Source organism: Struthio camelus, chromosome 14 (assembly GCF_040807025.1).
Source record: "Struthio camelus isolate bStrCam1 chromosome 14, bStrCam1.hap1, whole genome shotgun sequence".
Lineage (NCBI taxonomy): Eukaryota > Metazoa > Chordata > Aves > Struthioniformes > Struthionidae > Struthio > Struthio camelus.
Window position 1 is genome coordinate 12,097,819 of NC_090955.1, and position 18,323 is coordinate 12,116,141.

At 42.7% G+C, this 18,323-nt stretch overlaps 1 protein-coding gene across 7 annotated transcripts in view; it reads right to left on the bottom strand.

Moving 5' to 3' along the window:
* CADPS (calcium dependent secretion activator) overlaps positions 1-18,323 on the bottom strand; it is a 247,325-nt gene that overhangs the window by 101,928 nt on the left and 127,074 nt on the right. For all 7 annotated transcript variants that reach the window (XM_068907728.1, XM_068907723.1, XM_068907722.1 and 4 more), the window contains exons 8-11: positions 14,439-14,578; positions 11,364-11,430; positions 2,847-2,955; positions 1,374-1,586 (exon numbers count right to left, since the gene is read on the bottom strand). In XM_068907728.1, the coding sequence (XP_068763829.1) occupies positions 1,374-1,586; positions 2,847-2,955; positions 11,364-11,430; positions 14,439-14,578 (529 nt within the window). The remainder of the gene's footprint in view (positions 1-1,373; positions 1,587-2,846; positions 2,956-11,363; positions 11,431-14,438; positions 14,579-18,323) is intronic.

The window sequence follows — 18,323 nt, forward strand, 5'->3', positions numbered from 1 at the left end:
AGTGCATTCTGGTCAGCACGACACAGCCAGGTCCGAAGGTTAATCACAGAGATTAAACTGCCCACTGGTAGGAGGCCATTTCCTACCTCCCATTTTGGCTATCTGAGAGGTGGGGACCCCACTCCTTTACACCCTTCACCCCCTAAGTCAATTACTTGAATAGGACTAACAGGATGAGGATCACTGAAATGAAAATACTGACTTGGTGTTTGCCAAGCTGCATCATGCTACGTTCTCATTCGCATCACAAGCGACGCAAGGCCAAAGGGAGCCCAAAATATGCAAGCATGCGGAGGACATTAAAAAAAAAAAAGTAGCTGTTTACTGCTGTAACATTACTTGCACAGATGTACGTCTTGCATTGTTATTTTTGATAGTAACATAAAAAAAGTTAAACCAATATAAAAGAAGCTCAAATGATATTTATAAGCAAGCAGATGTTGCAAGGGGTGTATTTTCTGAGTTCCTTATAACAAAATATTCAAAATTGTAACAGCTTCACAGAGACTATTTTAAATGTGTAAAAATTAAATGATTTACTTAGAAGCATTTGCTAATATTTACCACTTTTGCTTATTTTACTTATGTTCTATACTAATACCTACATTTTACTGAAATTAACATGAAATGTTATATGCTGTATAGCAAAGGGATAAAAGACATGCTTCCTTCATCCTTTTAGTATGTATGCCGACTCCCTAGAATCACTTAACTGATGAGTGAGAAAGGATTTGTCTGGTTTATAATCAAATTACATTTGCAAGACAAAGGAAATTGCTCTAAATTTCAAATTAAGCAAACTGAGTATAACTGCACAGGACATGCGACATAGCTCCGACTTAAAAGATGATTGCTTTAAATTCACATCTAACTGGCCTGCAAAGCAACCTGTTAAAAATACCATATGTTTTCCTACAGTTGAATATTCAACAGGAGACCTCTTTTTGTGTGTGTATTTCATACTTGCGAGATTTGCACCTGTAGTTCTGAGCATGTGATACATTTGATAGACAGCTAATGGCACTAATGAAGTGCTCTGATCTGGGTCTGCAGTTTATTGTGTGGGGGTAAAACGTGTGTCTGCAGAAAGAAGGCTGGGTCTCAGGCGTTCAGATCCCAGGCTCTCCTCCATCAAGTATTGCACTTTAAAAAACTCATTGACAATTTCCCCAAGGAATTTTGTTTCTCAGGTTTGGTTGGGCTAAACACACAAGTTTACTGGTTCTGGATCCACTGATGTAAAAAGCAGCTTAATGATAATGAAATAAATTTGTTTTGTATTCTTGAAACACATGTGTGAATACTGATTTACATCAGTGCAGAAAATCTTTCCATCAAAGACTTCTGCTCTCTAGGAGAACTTATTTACTTACAAAATTGAGAGATTGGGGCATCTAGCTGGGGCACATTTCCTCCTTTAGCATTCAGCTTTTGCACTTGGGTAGGCGGCACAGGTTTGTGAGACTGGCCAGTGGCTCGGTACATGGCTTGGACCCACAAGATACGGTCCTGCTCGTCGTCACTTGCAAAAATCACCGTGTCTCCTTCCTTCACCGCATTGAAGAACGCTCTGCCGCCCTCCAAACCTGGCAGAAGAGGAAGGTAAGCTGTAAAAATCAGGCAGAAATTTCACAGATTTTGAGGCCAGTGATGAGATCTCACCTGGCCTCCCTGCAATCCGTGCTACAGGGCTTTCCCTAGTGAAGCCCCGGCTGGTCCCTGGCTCCTGGCCAAGCTGAATCACCTCTCCCCTATGCCAAACTCACCTGCCCACCTGGGAGCGAGTCCGCCAGGTCCTTGGGTAACATCCTGCGCTATGATTACCAAAACGCGCCCAACACATGCAGGGTTAACTGCTTCTCTCACCTACCCCACCTGCAGCTGGGCTGTACAGTGCGGGTTGGACTGCTTGAGCCTGGTTAAAATTGGAGCGTAGGGTTTTTAAGGGGATGTGGTGGGAGGCTGTTATCCATGAGGTTGAGGGCACTAGTACTCATGCAGCACAAAAGCTGTTTGGGCCAGAAGGCCTGGCCTTTTCTCAGATAAAACTCCCTGTTATTGTGGCATCACTGCCACCGCCCTCACAGAGGCTTGATGGGACATTGCTTTTTTATCTTCCCTGGGGGGTGCATGCTTATTTCCATCTTTGCCCTGACTCAGTGCCCATCTTCTAATCTCCCTGACATCAATATAAACTTGGAGTCAAGGTTTTGACAACAAAACCTACTATTTCTTTCTTCGTCTTCCCTGGGGGATACCATTATCCAGGGCAAGGTGAGGACCACCCTTCTCAGTGTGTTGCCCTGCTGAAAAAAAGGAAATACTGTGCTCCTCCACTTGCAAAAGGGTCTCAGCATGATGTAAACAAGTAGGTGCACCCAGGTACCAGGATGCTTTCTGCCCCTTCTACTCACATACGTTTATCCCAGAGAAAATGCAACAGGGAAAAAAGGTTGGGCCCATTAATATTTCTATGAAGACAAACATGCTTGCTAACTTTTTGTTTAAGGATTATAATCTGGAGGCACAGGTTAGGATTATTACTCAATTTGAGCATTCCGGTCACATTTGTATTTCATTGGGATTTAAGTGTATTATTCACTTAGGTGCCCCAGAAAAGACTAGTCTCTCCTCCTTAATGTGGAATTCTCAGCTCATTTCCTTAAATCTATTTATAGTAAAGTCATGCATAGCTAATGAGCAGTATAAACACAAACATATTTATAATAATACTGATCCCAGTGCAGCTACAGACAGAGAGAAAGAGGATTCCAGCTGGGGAGCTGTATTTAGCGTCACAGACACGAGCACCTCCAGCTGCAGCTGTAAGACGCCGGTTCCCGTACCTGGCTGCGGGTCAGTGTAGTCCACAGTGTATCCATCAAGCTGCAGCAGCTCTTGAGGTTCAGCTTTTTTCTCCCGGTAGCTGCACATAGCAAATGTATATTGACTAACCTGAAGAAAATCACAAAGCTAAGATGGCACCAGGTGACCACGACAAGGCAATCCAAAGTGCTTACAAACGCTGCACGTTTATGGCATGTTTATGACGACCAAGGCAGGGGGAGTTTTAATTTTGATGCTCCTTGACCACGTGAGAAAAGCCTAAACTTTTAGCATGCATTAGCAAAGCACTCTCTTAATACATCCTGCTATGGCAGGCATCTAATTCTCGGCATCAGTACGTACAGTGGTTTAATTTCCTCCAAGAGAGAAAGCTACACGCTTTAAAAAACTCTATCATTCATTCCCAGACAAGTGCAAGAGTGACACCCTGTCACAAACAATGTGAGCTAAATTGCTAGGTGCCAGTCATATTAAAGCAATCTTAAGATCCCACTGATCTCGGCAGTTGTTGTCATCAGTGCTGTAAATGGCAGCTCTCACTCCTCTGAGGTACCATCTGCATGACACGATACATTCAATGTCAAGTTCTTGATGGAAGCCTTTTCAGCCGCGGGGGGCTCTGCCAGGCTCCCAGATCGCCTTCGGGAGGCCATCAGGCCGCATCAAGACCCAGCTCAGACTTCGCATGTTGCAATGTGGATTGTCTGGGAGAAGCCTGTGCGGAGAGCAAAGGATTCTCCGTGCTTTAGGCTAGGAACTTACAGGGAAATTTACTGTCAAATGATTTCAAATGACTTTGTTAAGGTTGTGTCACATCCTGGACTCCTTACATAATTTTATTAGTATGGACATTTTCTTGACCTCTGGAGGAAACTTCGACTTCAGAGGGATCTTTAAAACTCTTGTGGATGGCAACGGATCGTGTTCGTCATTTTTCGGGAAGTCAGAAAACATCCTGAAAGAAGGGCTTCATGCAAGCGACTGTGCTCTCCCCAGCAGCCAAGCAGCTGAGGAGTTTGCCTCCAAACTACAGATAAACTGCTCTGTTACAAATACACATGCAGCGCATATTTTGGTGGCATCTATCGTTAATAAGATGTCATTTATTTAAAGCAGGAGACCCAGTTCCCTGGTTTAGCGTCTCCCAGGCGGTGCTTGGTATATTGCTGCCCTCTATGGGCCTCCGCTAGCTGCTAGCCTGCACTCAGCTGCCTCTGCCTGCGCCATGCCGTACTCCAGGAACGGCTCCAAAAACCACCTAAGAATAAACCCTATCATTAACACGTTTGTGGGAGTAAGACTAAAAGTGATGCTTTAAGCATCTTGCATCTTCCTTAAAACTATAAGCACTGATGAAAGATTGACAAGTAACAGACCAATAGCAGGAGCACACTAGTGCATGTTATATGCTATGAACTTTGAATGCCTACCATCTTACCGGCAACACAAAAATTAAAAAGATTAACAAGAAGAAATCTAAATATAGCTGAGTGCCCCACAGCACAATACTCAGACGACTCCTGCAGTTTCATTCAGTTATACTTGCAGTATATTGCTGCCATCTCCTGGACAAACTCTTGAATGTGCTTTATTTACAGGAAGATCCTTGTGATTTCATCCCAACAGTAAGGATTTGGTTTGTCCATGTTAGACACCTGTCCTTTAGGGATGCCACAATAAATTTAATTCCTGAAATGAGTCACACTAACTTTGATAAGACTAATTTTTTTTTTTCCTGTTGCTGCTCCACAGCCACAAGTAAAATTAATTCGGGAGCTCAGAATACCTTCTCTGACCCATACAGTCAGGTCTAAATTTCAGGCTCTTCTCCATGTACAAACATTTCATCTCATCTTTTAACTTTTAAAAGTTAAAAAAAGACAGATGCAGACAGTAGACTTTGGTGGAGGCATCCTGGGATAGATACAGTGTGAATTACTCTCTTGTTAGCATTCACATGCTCTCCCTGGAATAAGCTGCTCTATGTCATTATGGGAAGAGACATTTTGTAGCGTGACCTATAGGTTTCTCCTAAGTGTGACGAGCCCGGGCCTATCTGGCGTCACGTCCCCTACTTATCCTCTGTTCATACAGCTGAAGTCCAAAGCCCAAGTTCAGGATTGCCCAAGAGCCTGCTGAAGTGCCTGGCAGAAGACAAGCTCGGATCAAGCTGGAGGGAGGAGATAACAATTTGCTACTGATGCCTTCTGGAAAAGGTGCCAACTGTGCCGCACAGAGTGCCTGCACCTAACAACTTGAGCTAATGACTTTAAAGATTGGCATACCAGGCTGTCTGTCTCATCTTGCTGCCTAGGGCATTTACCCCTCGCAGTCAGAACCAAGCTGATGACCTGGCTACCAGTGAAGGGTGGCTCCTTCCACATGCGAGTGGTGGTAAAGACAAATCCTACAAAATTAGATCCTGGAAAGCTCAGTATGTAACAATTGCGCTTCTCTGCTCAACAGCACTGTAGGATCAGGGGAGATGGCAGCTTGCCTCATATCATTCCTCTAAAAAATACTGTTCTTTATAGAGCTTGCTTTCTGTGGAAGCTTAGAAGTGGCCAGACAAGTGAAACAGTTAATAACAGAAATTCATCTTACAGCCTGCTGAGTTCACACCAAACCCATAGCTGAGTATGAGAGCAAGTGAGCAGATGGGATGGGCAAGATGAACGATTTGAGTAATTGAAAAAAACATGGATACAAAGAGGAAACTGAAGGAAGACTGAGGGGAAATCTTTGCCTAGTGAGGGACAAACTCTCAAAGCAAATGGGATTTCGTCCAGGGACTAGATGAGGGACAGGAAAGGAGCATCTAAGGAAGCTGAACTGAATGAAACCAAAAGAAGGGAAATAACCCAAGGCTGCCCTGCCTGGTCCATTACAAAAAAGGAACACTATTTTGAGAAATAATTTGAGGAAGAAGAAGAACAGAAGGAAAAAAAAATGAGAAGAGAAAAGAAGAGACAAAGACGACCAGGAAACGGAAAACAAGAGACAGCAGGAGACAAACGCCAAAGTTCACTATTCCCAGGCTGCTAAATTAGATCTGACTTTCCTGGCACTTGACCATATTCTGTCACCAGCTATATAATCCTACTGATTAATAAATACAGTGGATAAGTATTAACCACCACTGACTTCATCCTTGTTTTACCACCTCATACTTCTGTTCAGGCTAGCACTGCTTTTCTGAGAGTCCTGTTCAAACCTGTTAACTGTTGTCCCTCACACTTCCAGTGAACATAACTCAGTCATTCTCTTGCCCATTTCTCACTGTTGACATAACAATGCCCCACTTGGGTTAAATTCCTAAATGGACTTTTCCTAGATTAACAGCATGCATTTTGTCCCAAGGGAGAGAAACTGTGCTAAGATACTGCCAGCTGTAATACAGCTTTCCACTTTGATGGGAGACTCTTGTCCTCTGGTTCCAGATGTACATTGCCTCCCCAGCCCTTTACTGACACAAATGAGCAGAGGAAATGATCTAGCTTAAAGAAACAAATGTGAAAACAACAGTTTTCACATCTCAGCACATTCATTCACCCCTAAACAAATGGATGTAACAGTTGTTTTATCTTCTTCCTTTAACCAGGAGGTGTGGACGTGTTTTCCCAGGGCAGGTCTGCATGAAGGGAAGCTGTGCTTATTATGCCAGCCCATGTGAGTACGATGGACTAGGTATTCAGGATCCACCTTAACCAGGTCTAATGAGATCTGATGTCTGTTTAGCCAGTAGTTCCCAAACATTTCGTATTAATCCTCAACACTCAAGGTTTCTCAAGAACCACACCACCCATGCCACACCACTCAGCAAAGGTCTAATTGAAAAACATGATTTAATATGATTATGGGGACCAGCTACGGGTCATTTACCTTGATTTGAGGACCACGATCTAGGACTGCTGGTGTGGGATACTGCAATTTTGCTGAATTATTTTCAAGTTCTGTTGATTATTTGGAGTTACAGAACACTTACTGCATTTCATTTTATTCAGAATCAGCTGAGTTTTGCTGAAAGCAGGAACTGTCACTGTTAGTCTAAATTATAATGAGTTCAGGGAGTCTGTCACTCGAACAATAGATCCAGGCATAGACACTGCAACTGGCTTTAAACTGCAGAGAGCTGATCTGGTTCCAGCAACGTTCTACAAACATCATCAGACACAATCAGCCAAAAATCGCTTCCAGCTACTCAACAGACATGTCATCCAGGTACCACAGAGTGTTACTTCCCATATGCTGCCAAAGCACAGAAACAGGGTTATGACAAGAGAAAAACAGATTCGGTCTGAAACCTCAGTGTAATTAATTCACTTGCCCTTAAGAATCATTATAAGAAATTTCCTCTCACAAAGCCAGCCAGCCCAACAAAACCAACAATAGTGTTATTTTCAGTACAGCACATTGGACTTTGCAAAGAATTAATAGAAGCTCTGTCAGCTATGAAAAAATTCCAGCTTTTGCACAATCAAGGGTCTAATTGGCACTGGGCTGAAATCTGTATGCTGTGCTCAGCCAGCTGATACAGCAACTTAGGAAACACTTCTAACATCTGTGATGGATGCACATTTCCTCTCTCAACCAGTCCCAGAGAACTTTGCCCTCAATTCTTTCCTTGCTTTTGCTTACCACTGCCACTGGCATTACTGCTGCCTTTACGAAGCATTTTCCTCACTTGTGATGCTGCGGACCATTTCCATCCAAGCTCAGGGCCATATTCTGCCATCGCTTTCACACTGCATATCTCAGGATTTAAAATTAGGCAAGTAACGAGTCTCTGCCATGTAATTTACATCTAATCAGTATTCTGCTCTTCTGCTGCTCATCTCAAAGGGTGTCTATGAGAAGGGTGGGCAGTGTGCAGAGAGGAGTGCGATTCATTCAAAAGAGAAAACTATCCCCCCTTAACGCATGGGTGCATGCTGGAGGAGCAAGCGTACACACCAGTCCCGCAAGCCGTGCCATGCGGCAAACCTTCACCATAGGGCTGAAGAAAGTCCACAAGGGAGGGCATGCACTAAAGAGATGAGGCCCAGCTACAGAAATGGCACAAAGGAGCTGCTCTCACCCACTACACCCAAACAAATCATCTCTTCTCTCGTAGAGCCTTCACAGCTACACAGACACAGAAGGTGCGAGGGATTATTCTACCCAAATTACAAGTGAGTTATTGCTCCTTTCCCCTTCTCTCCAGGGCTTACAGAAGCTAACTAGCAATGGAAACATGCCCTGTAGAGCTCCCTTTCTGTGTACTTGTGCAAAGCCTCTTTTCATACCAGTGAGGCACCACTGACACAAAGGAGCCAAGCTGCCATCAACACCTTCCTCCATGGTGCCGCCTATGCCTTTTGGCACCTTTGTGCCTTGTTTAGATAGATATGAAGAGTTTGAGTATTTATTACCATGAATTTATTAACCTCGGGTACCAGAAGGCAGAGTGGTACCGTTGAAAAGCACTGCAAGAATTGAGGCTGCGCTGGCTGCCTCCTTCTGAAATGGGGAATGGGGCATTTTGAAAGAGGGCACAGGACCAGGAGGAAGTTACTGGAAGGGAAGGGAGACAAAGTCCTAACAGAAGATGCTACAGATGAGGGAAAGAGACAAAGAATCAGAAAGGAAACATATTTAGTTATTCATCCAAACTTACAACCATGCCTTTTGGCAGTGCTATGGACTGAGCAGACCACTAAATCCCAAACGGAGAGCACACTTTGGATGCCCTCTCTTGGCTCACAGGCAGGCAGAAGCCTGGTGTGGATGACCGACCTCCTGAACACGCACCGCTCCTTGTCCATTCTTCACGTAACTAAGCAAGCTCATCTTTCTGCCTGGGTTATTCTCTGCCTGCAGTTCAGCAGAGTTCAGAGCATTCTGGACTTCAACACCTTTGCTTCCAATCCCTGTTCGTATCAGCACCCATCCTTCGCATTGCATGAAAAGCAAACGACAAGCATACGGACAGCAAAGTATTTTTATTCCATCTTTATTGCCTGCTGACATGTTCAATATGCTCAAACTACATCTGAGGGACTGCATAGAGAGTGTTTCTTGTTTATATTTGATGTACAGCAGAACACTTTACATTGCACCAAATGTTGAGCAAACGGTAACATAGCAGAGGAGCTGCAGTGGCAGCTGGAATTTACGAGGTGGTCTATGGAGTCTCTCTGGGGGCAAAAGTCTGCTCGTCTTATTCAAATGAACTGGTTTTCTGGCCAGAGTCTGCTCTTATCTGCAAGCTAAAGAACAAAGATCTAGCAACATGAGAAAAGATGGACCAACACTGAGAGCTTCAATTCCACAGCAAGCTGAAGAATACTTAGCAACTGAAAACTGAAGTAGTAACTGCAACCATGTAGTAAGGCCCAGAAGAAAGGCTTGAGAGAAACATGAGAATTAATCTCAGAGTGTCCAAACCTGCACACCCTTGCACACAAGAGCATCAGTATATTTATTTATGGGAGAACCTATTTTAGGAATGAACAACTATTCTGTCACACAGGATCCTCTCTGAGAAGACCCCTACTTTGCAGAATCCTTGTCCACAAGGAAAAAAGTGACAAAAAACTTGGTCTAATAGTAATGAATCAGCCCTACGGGAAAAACAATACTAACTGCTTTATGGGTGATCATATACTGCCACAGCACTTTCAATTTACACACAGAACATAATACAGCAAACGTATGGAGGAAAGCAATCCCTCATTTTCTCTCTGTATATAGTTTTATATCTTCTGCCCAAGAACAGGGTCATTACACAACAGTCCCAAGAGGCCTTTCTTTAATTGTGGCCTTTGTTGGCTCTTAAATGTGAGATGGTGTGGGATTCATTTCCAGAGGTCTAGCCCTGTGAGGTGCTGAGGTCTCCAGCAAGGTGCAGAGCACTCCTACCTCACCCTTGGACCAGGTTGGCTCCTGCAGGGTGGGTGCATTTGCAAACCAGAGACTCTGGGAACGGATTAGACAGAACCTAAACCCATCACTTCTGTCTAAATCTAAATATACTGCTTGGGCAGGTTGAGGCATCTCCTGTTGCTGGTCTACACAAATGCCCTGCCCTCTCTTCTGCAGCCATTTTGACTCCACTCAGAAGGAAGAGTCCAAAGTGATCACTTAAACTGTCCCTGCTGATTACACTTGGTTACTGGACAAGGTACTGAGCTGCTCTCTACAGATAGGCTCCAACTTTTGTGTCACGCAAATCATAAATCCTTTTTACCACCCCAGGATGAATTTTCTTGTCTGCCATGTGCACTAGCACTACAGAGGTAGTGAGAAGCTGGGAATACGATTTAAGCTTCCACCTGAGACAGCTGAACTTAGACTAATAACTCAAAACAAAACTACCACTTCCAATGAGGTGATTTAGAGCCAGAGAAGCCAGCTGTGTAACACGGCAGATGGACCGAGTGGACTCCTGCCCTCTTACCGGCACAGGAAAACCAGTGTGCAAGGGTGCTTTACTGGAAATGTAGAGTCTGGAGCACCCGGTTTGCACCTTGCTCTGTTCTTACACATGGGTGAAATCCTGGCCCCTCTGGAGCAGACCTGTCATCTGCTTCATATGCTACAATGAGGATTTCACCCTCTGACTTGCTTACTTTCAATTTGTGCTGGCACAAGATGACAGTCGGATCCCTTTACTCTCCCTGCCAGAGCATCTGTGGTCTGGCCAATGCATCCTCACCACAGGACCCTGCATAAGGCTTTTTTTTCTTCATGCTTAACAGAAAGCAAACCCTGGGGAACTCAGAGAGCAGCAAGGGAGAGTGCGATCTGGAAGGACTGTTGCGACTTTGTTTACCAGGGCGGTGCAAAGCTGGAGCCACTCAACCCAGGGCTCCCGACTTCTGTGGCTTATGTAGCACTCCCAGGCTGCCCTTGGGAAGGTGAAGGAAGGAAAGATCTAACATGCAAGTAATGACTGGACTCTTTTAGATCTTAAAGGACATTTCTACCCGTTTCTTTGAAATTCTTAACAATAAACAAATATACAGGTCTACTGAAACCGGGAGGTCAGAAGGTGAAAAAAGAAAGGAAAAAAGGAAGGAAGACACTGAAAAATGACCAACGAGAGCTGCAAATGATGAGAGGGAGTAATGAACGTGAAGGGAAGATAAACATCGAGTGAAATACTGACGTGATGTAGCCAACAATGAGACTTCTGTAGATTTCAATGGACTTAAAGTTTTACCCAGAGGCAAAAAGAGAACATTTGCACTGAAGTACCCGCAGCCAGGATAGACTGAGCTTTCCTCGTGTCTCATTAATTCCTCACTAGAATTGTTTCTCCTTTTCACCAAACATTTAGTTAACTCAGGAATCTCATGGCTAGAGGTTTGTAATTGGGATATCCTTGAGAAGATGTACAATATTTTAGAAAAAGCCATGACCTAACAAACCCCCTACGCAGAACCACAGTTCTGCATCAATTACACAGCACTGAAAATGGTTAGAACAAAGACTTAGGTTGTGATTTAAGATCAGCTTCTAGTTAAAATGGTTACCTGCACCAGGACAAAGAAGCGTTTCTTCCATCTCTTCCAAACATTTTTACCAATGGCCCATAAATATCTAGGAGAAAGAATAGGTGAATTCAGTACACACATGATTATATATTGCTTTGTTACTTTATTCTTTATAGCTAGAAACTGAAGCTAACGCACAAGCAGGAGTAAATACAGAAGTTTCTTAAACTAGGCATCATTACTGAATGTATTTATTTCTAGCCTGACAGAGTAACCTGTAAAGAAAGCAACACAAAAGGTTCCTAGTCTTAACGTTACACAGCATTATTTCTCTCTTCCTTTTTTGCCTTTTACAATTTGCTCAGAATTTAGAAGCCCTTCAATAGTAGTGAATAGCTACTACATGGTCAGATGGGTGAAGAATACATTTGCAACGGAAGAACTGAGGAAAAGAAACTCTTAAGTATTGCTTTAAGCCTTCACAAAACCTTTTGGCTGAGGGGAGCTGTCAAACAGAGGGCTATTTAATACATCAAAACCAGTACAGGGCATCTCAGTATACATTGGACTGACTAAACCAGGTCACTGCACTGAGCAGCTTAAGATGTATTCCTAGAAATCGCTTAGCTACAGACATTCAGGGAAACTTTCTAACGGGGAAAGAATCCACTGCTTTCTACAAATGAAGTAACTTTTAAAATTAGTTTCAAGATTAGCATTTAATCTCTATGATGAAGCAACTACTGTGGCACTGTAATACTGTAAACATAGTGGGAATACCATACCAATAATAAATACAGTGTTCAGCATTAACGTGTTTACGTATCATTATAGTTACTTTGGTTATGGATCAACACACAGAAAAACAATTCCTTTTTTTGTTATGCTGGTAGTTTTTCATGCCGGGATAGATCCAATATATGCACATATTCTTGGAGAATGCTTAAGCCACACAACTCCAAGTATCATGCTAATGTGGGCACTGAGTCCTTGGCTAAGAGTTCAAGAACATGGGAAATAATTGTCCTAGTCTCCGAGATTCTCAGAATTTTGCTAGTGAATGCAAAGGGGCCAAGATTTGATTCTTTATTCGTTCTGCATAAGAAAGCAGTTTCAGAGTTCAACATATTAGCCAATTAACAATTATAATACAAAAAGTTATTATGATTTACAGAGCCTAGACTCAAAGAAGTTCTCTCGGAATATAATCAGAGTTGCTGGATGTTATCTTTTAACTTCATCTTTAGGTTCTGTTTTAGATAATTTTCTATCAGCTCTAATGGATAGCATACTATGATTTGGCATTACTCAACATAGTCCATTAGAAACAAAGGTCAATTTATTTATATTCCTTCCTGAAGTAACCCTGATTCACCAGGAGATCTAAATAAGATGTTACGAATGAGCAAGATCCTGATCACAAAACCGCTAAGGGAACATTTAATATCCAAAGAAGACAAAGTCAGTTTAACTGATAATTTCACTGAAGCTATGATTTCACAGCAGGTAGCTTAGGAAGGAAACAGGGCTCCTACACAAAATGTGTAAAATGCTCAGAGAGTTGACTGACTACGTGTGTATACTGTACAATACTTGCTATTGTATATGAGTTTATATTACAGAAAAGACTTTGGCCAGATTCTGCTCTCAGTTATGTATAGGAAAAGGCAGAATAACTTCAGAATGGTCATTTACTCCAATATTTGTGCACGGCTACATGCAGGAGTACAATTGAGCAGAACTTCATTTTCACAAAGCACATTATAAAGCAAGTGTCGAAATAATGTGTAATGCACATTAATGGACCAGTCAAAGCCATTAAAATCAAGAGAAAGGCAGCCTCAGTCATTATAACAAGCTAATATTATAAACCACGTGGTTTTAAGCAGCCTCTTGCAAATCAAATGTCAGTTGAAGAAAGCATGACAAAAGGCAGGGCTGCTCAGCCCAACTGCTATCAGATACTGTCAAGGAAACAGGTAGGGCAGGTGAACCGTTCTTTTCTGCTTTTGGGGCCTGTCTTCCCATGGTGGAAAAATTAAACTTCACATGAGGTATTGGCTCTGATCTCATGAGCAGGGAAGACAGGAGAAGGAATTAAAAGAAAGATGAGAGATTCAATCCCTCTAATAATGATGAAGCAAAAACACTATGAAAATAAAAATGAAACAGTTACTTTTATAGCATTAAAAACACACTGGGAAAAGAGTTAATCGAAACAATGACTTTCCTAGAGAGTTTCTGTAGTAAGATTTTATCTTATTCTCAGCTCTGAAGAGTAAACAGAGGAAAGCCTTGCCAATGGCATTAGCTAGACCTTCCCAAGAATGATACAATTTGTAATTGCACTACTGGCAAAAAGCGTGTATCAGTGTTGGCTTCCTGGAGCCACTAAAAGACATGAATGATTCCCCTTTTTGCCAACTGGACACATTAAAGGGGAAAGGAATTGCATAATCCTGAATCTGAAAATTTCATTTCTGCCCTAAAATGTCACAACCTTCTCTGCTCCTGCGAGGTCGGAAGATGGAATCCAGGGAGGAGGTCAGAGATCTCCTTGCTCAAAAATAATCTGACACTCATATTCAGAAGGGAGAGGTTTCCCTTTAAACCTTCCCTCATTAGTCCTCGTTACACTTTCTTCCCCTGCTCTAGGCAACTGCTGTTTAATTGTACTGTGCATTTCTGTGCAAATTATGATGATCACAATTCTTCATCCTTAGAGATTATTTGAAGCTAAATGTGAAGTGGTGTTTTTGGTTCTGAGAAGTCAATACAGGAAAAAGCAGAATGACTTAGGAAATTATATGAACCTATCAATAAAGAGTTATGCAGTTTATTCACTATTTCCTCACAGGAAAAAAAAAACCTAACAATTTCCTGAGGAATCTTGTTTAAAATTTAAACTGTTTGGCTGATATGCATTAAAGAGACTATACTAAGAATATGTAAAGTGCATTATAAATGACTGGACTAATGCCATTTCTACATTCAGCCTTTTTTTGACCTTCTGGGAACTTGAGAATCAGAGTTTTTCTTCTAGAATCTTAAAAAAAAGAAATTTTCTAATGCACGTTCAAAACATATTCAGTTCAGATTAAGAAAAGTGTTTACCCAGAGTGTTTCATGTTTTGAGGCTTATCCATTCGCACTGCAAGCTTGATCTTCAGATCTTGATCTGGGCAGTTTTTGGAAACAGTCATTTTGTGCCACTCTGATTGCTTTGGGCTATTGGGAGTAGGGTGCAGAACAACCTGCAAGCATGAAAACCAACAATGTTAAAGCGAAAAATTATTCACTAAATAGGCTTTAACAGGGAACGATACTACACCAGATGAACTACTTTCTTCCCTACAAGTCAGCCTGAAAATTTCTGTTTATGCAACGAGGCTAGCTTTTTTTGGTGTTTTAAAGTATAGCTTATTATTTTGAGATTAGCTTATTTATTCTTTGGCTGCTCTACCTGCTGTGTTATTGTTCATGGAGCTGTGCAGAAGAGAACTGCATTATCATTCTCCATCTGGAAATCACATGAGGAAAGACCACAGTAAAAGAATTTGCAACTGTCCAGGTAAGCCAGTCCAGAAGTGATGGTGGACTGATGTGACCGGTAGCAACAGGATCTCACTAAGACTGCCTACTACAAACCTCCATTTTCAGACTCACACAGCTCTGTCAACCTCTAACCCTTTGACATTTTTCTATGTGAGGTGCACTGTTTCAAGTTTTCAGAAAGTTTTACCTAAAATGGCTCATTCATTGCTACAATCAGGTTGTAGCAATTTGAAGATGCTTTGATTTTTTGTTTACAGATAGGACTGGATGCAGAAGATGACATTTCAGATAGGTCAGTGCTCTTGGTGAGGAACCTCCCAAGAATTTGTCATCGCCCTTGTGGGTCCCCACAAACATCCTCCTCCGTGCAACGTTTCTTGGCTTATCTCCCGTGCCTAATTCCTCTGTCAGTTCTCCTTGCTTTTGATCTGCACATGCTTCTTGAAATGCACATAGAATACAGTTATTGTGCTACCATAATAGATAAAATCTGTATCACATATTGTGATATGAGTCACTGCAAGACTCTCATTTCATGCAGAGAGGAAATGATGGCAGAGTCTCCAGTTGGGGTAAATCAGTGCAACACCAGTGGAGCAGTGCAGATTAATACCAACAGAAGCGCTTGGCTAATCAAACAAACTGCCCCGAGAGGCAAGCAACCCTTTCTGGCCATATATGTGCTTATTCTACTCACTCATTACCCCTACAAAGCAGGGCATCTCTCAGACAGCAAATCACAGAAACACCAGCGTGGCTGGTACATTCTCCAAGAACTACACTGCATTTCCTCCTGGGGTATCCACACGTATCCTTTTACGTGGCTTAACCCTGGTGGCGGTGACTGTAAGACGTTTATGCATATGTACGGATAAAAGCACAGGAGAGTCACAGCTGTCTTCAAAATAACAGCCTCTCCCTGCTATGCCCATTCCTCTTGTGACCAGGTCACTCTTAGTGACTTTGCTAGGTGAAAATTCATTTAAGTCTCCACTGTCCTGTAGCGAGATGACTCTCCTCTAAATCCATTAACCCTTATGCAAGCAAATTATTTTACAAATGGTTCTGCTCACCCTCATTATTTGCTCTGCTTCTATCACTCATTCCTTAGTAATACTTAGTTCGTGCAGCTGGCAAATTCCAGTACAGCTTATGATCTTACATTCCACCATCCTCAACTTTACTGCTGAGTCAACAAGCTAGGGTTTTTTCTACTAAAAAATGTCCTTGACCCTCTGGTGAATGATTTAAAGAATTATTTTACTGCCTCCTCCAAAGCCTGAAGTTAACATCAGTAGATTTTGGATTTCACCCTTATTCATCACCATTATTTAACACTCTTTGTATTGAATTAGATTAAGGCTTTCACTGGCAGGAATCTGAAGCTGTTACTGGCCGCACTAAAAGCAGAGAGGAGCAAAGACTAGGGAAAATTGTCCTCCAGAATCTTCTGAAGCACTGAACATGAGTACTCCATGCAAGGTGGTAGCAGAAAGATGGATGGGCCTGAACTGTGAGCAGCACCTAGAGACTGCCACTGCAAGGCAGGTTGTGCAGCCCCACAAAGGCCTTGCACTAAGCCGCAGCTCTCAGCAAGGCAGCAGACACTCTGTGTGTTTGGGATACTCTTTGCTTTCACCGATTCCTAACTCATTTTCATCAAAAAGCTTATAAACTTTGTTCAGCATTGCTGTAATTCACAGCTCTTCCTCTCCTTGCTCTCGGTGGATGAAATCCTGGCACTGCTGAAATCCCTGGGAGTTTTGCCATTGGCTTCAATAGGGCCAGGATGTATTCCCATGGCTTCAGCTGCCCATCCAGCAGTTTAGGGCTTGGGAGCTTTTTCCAGCTCTTTTTTCGATAAAAGTGGTGAAATGAGGAGTGCCGGCCCATTGTCAACTTAACACTTGCAAGAGAAAGTGAGCATTGTAAATGCCTGGCAGAGCACAAAGCTGCTTCTCAAAGGGCAGCTAAGCATGGGTGTTTTAGCGCATAAAACTGCCCTTTGGAGACTTTGCTTCCCTCCCCTCTCTGTTCAGACAGGTTTGCGCCCATTTGAACAACTAAATCAGGGGCTTAACATGCTCACGATTTCATTATTTCATTAAAAAGAAATCCTGATGCAGCCTGATCAGACACGTGTCATCGCGAGACTGCTCCAGGCACACTGAGTGTCCCTTTGAAGTTCGGCTGACTCAAAGCACTGGTGGCTGTGGTCCAAAGGAAATCACCGTCCTGCTCTCTGCACTCGCTGGTGCTGGCCCACATTCTTCGGATTTCAGAAGCTTAAAGTGGAGTGATGGCTTCCCGCTGGACTGGGAATTAAAGTGCATCAGCAGGGCTGGCTCATCAGCATTTCAGGGCAACGGGGGTTGCTTTGGGGCCTGACATCTTTCTTAGAACAACATGCAAAGCTAATTGCTTTCCGAGACTAGCAAAGTCAGCACTGCTCAGCGCTGCCAGTGGAAACAAGGCCTACAAAGCAAGTGGTTCTACATCAAGTGTAACCACTCAGGAAAAAAAGCCCTGAACAGCATTGTGGACGGCTTGGTGAAAAGCTCTGCTCAGCATGCTGCAGCGGATAAAAGGAGGAGGCACAAGGTGTCGGGCTGTTTAAATAATGTGGTCTTGAAAATAATCCTGAAAATATTATGATGCCATGCAGCAAAGCAACTGTAGGTCTTCAGCTGGAGTACTGTGGTCTGTTTGGATCTCTTGAAAAGAGAAAAAGGATGCATAGAAAGGAAGGACGAAGTTCTGGAAGAGGAAAGTCTAAAGAGGCTAATACTCTCTTTGAAGAGAAGAGCGAAGAGAGGAAAGGAGGGTAACTTTGCTTTTCTCTCTCCCAAATGCAAGAACAAAGGATGTTTCATGAACATAAATACACAAATATTTAAAATGAACATATATTACACGAGACAAAATCACCTGCAGAGCTTTCCACCATAAAGATACAAAATTAGATCAGCAACTCACTAGGGTCTGAAATAACATGTGGCACTTGTATGAATAATAAGAATATAAATCTGTTGTTTTATGGGATACAGACTCTTATGTGTCAAGGCATAAACAGCCATTGACTGTAAGAGGTTAGCAAGAAACATCTCAACAACAGGTTAGATCATAATTGGAAAAATCTCTCTTGGACTTGCCACAAGATCCAAGGCTTTTCTGGCCTTAGCGGTAGACAAGGTAGAAAGCAAGGTGTGCTGTACAGTTGGCCAGAGAGAGCACAGTCTGCTCCTGGAAATCAAACAGTCCATCCTGAGCTACTGCATAGGGAAGTACCAAGTCAGTGTGTAAGGTGCAATCTCACTCTCTGTGAACTGTTTTTCATTTGGTCTTCACTATGCTATTCAGAAGAACAGACCTGTTGTGAACTCCCTTGCTGATTAAACAGTATTTGCTCTTCATTTTGTGTGCTCCCACTCTCTCTCCTTCCTG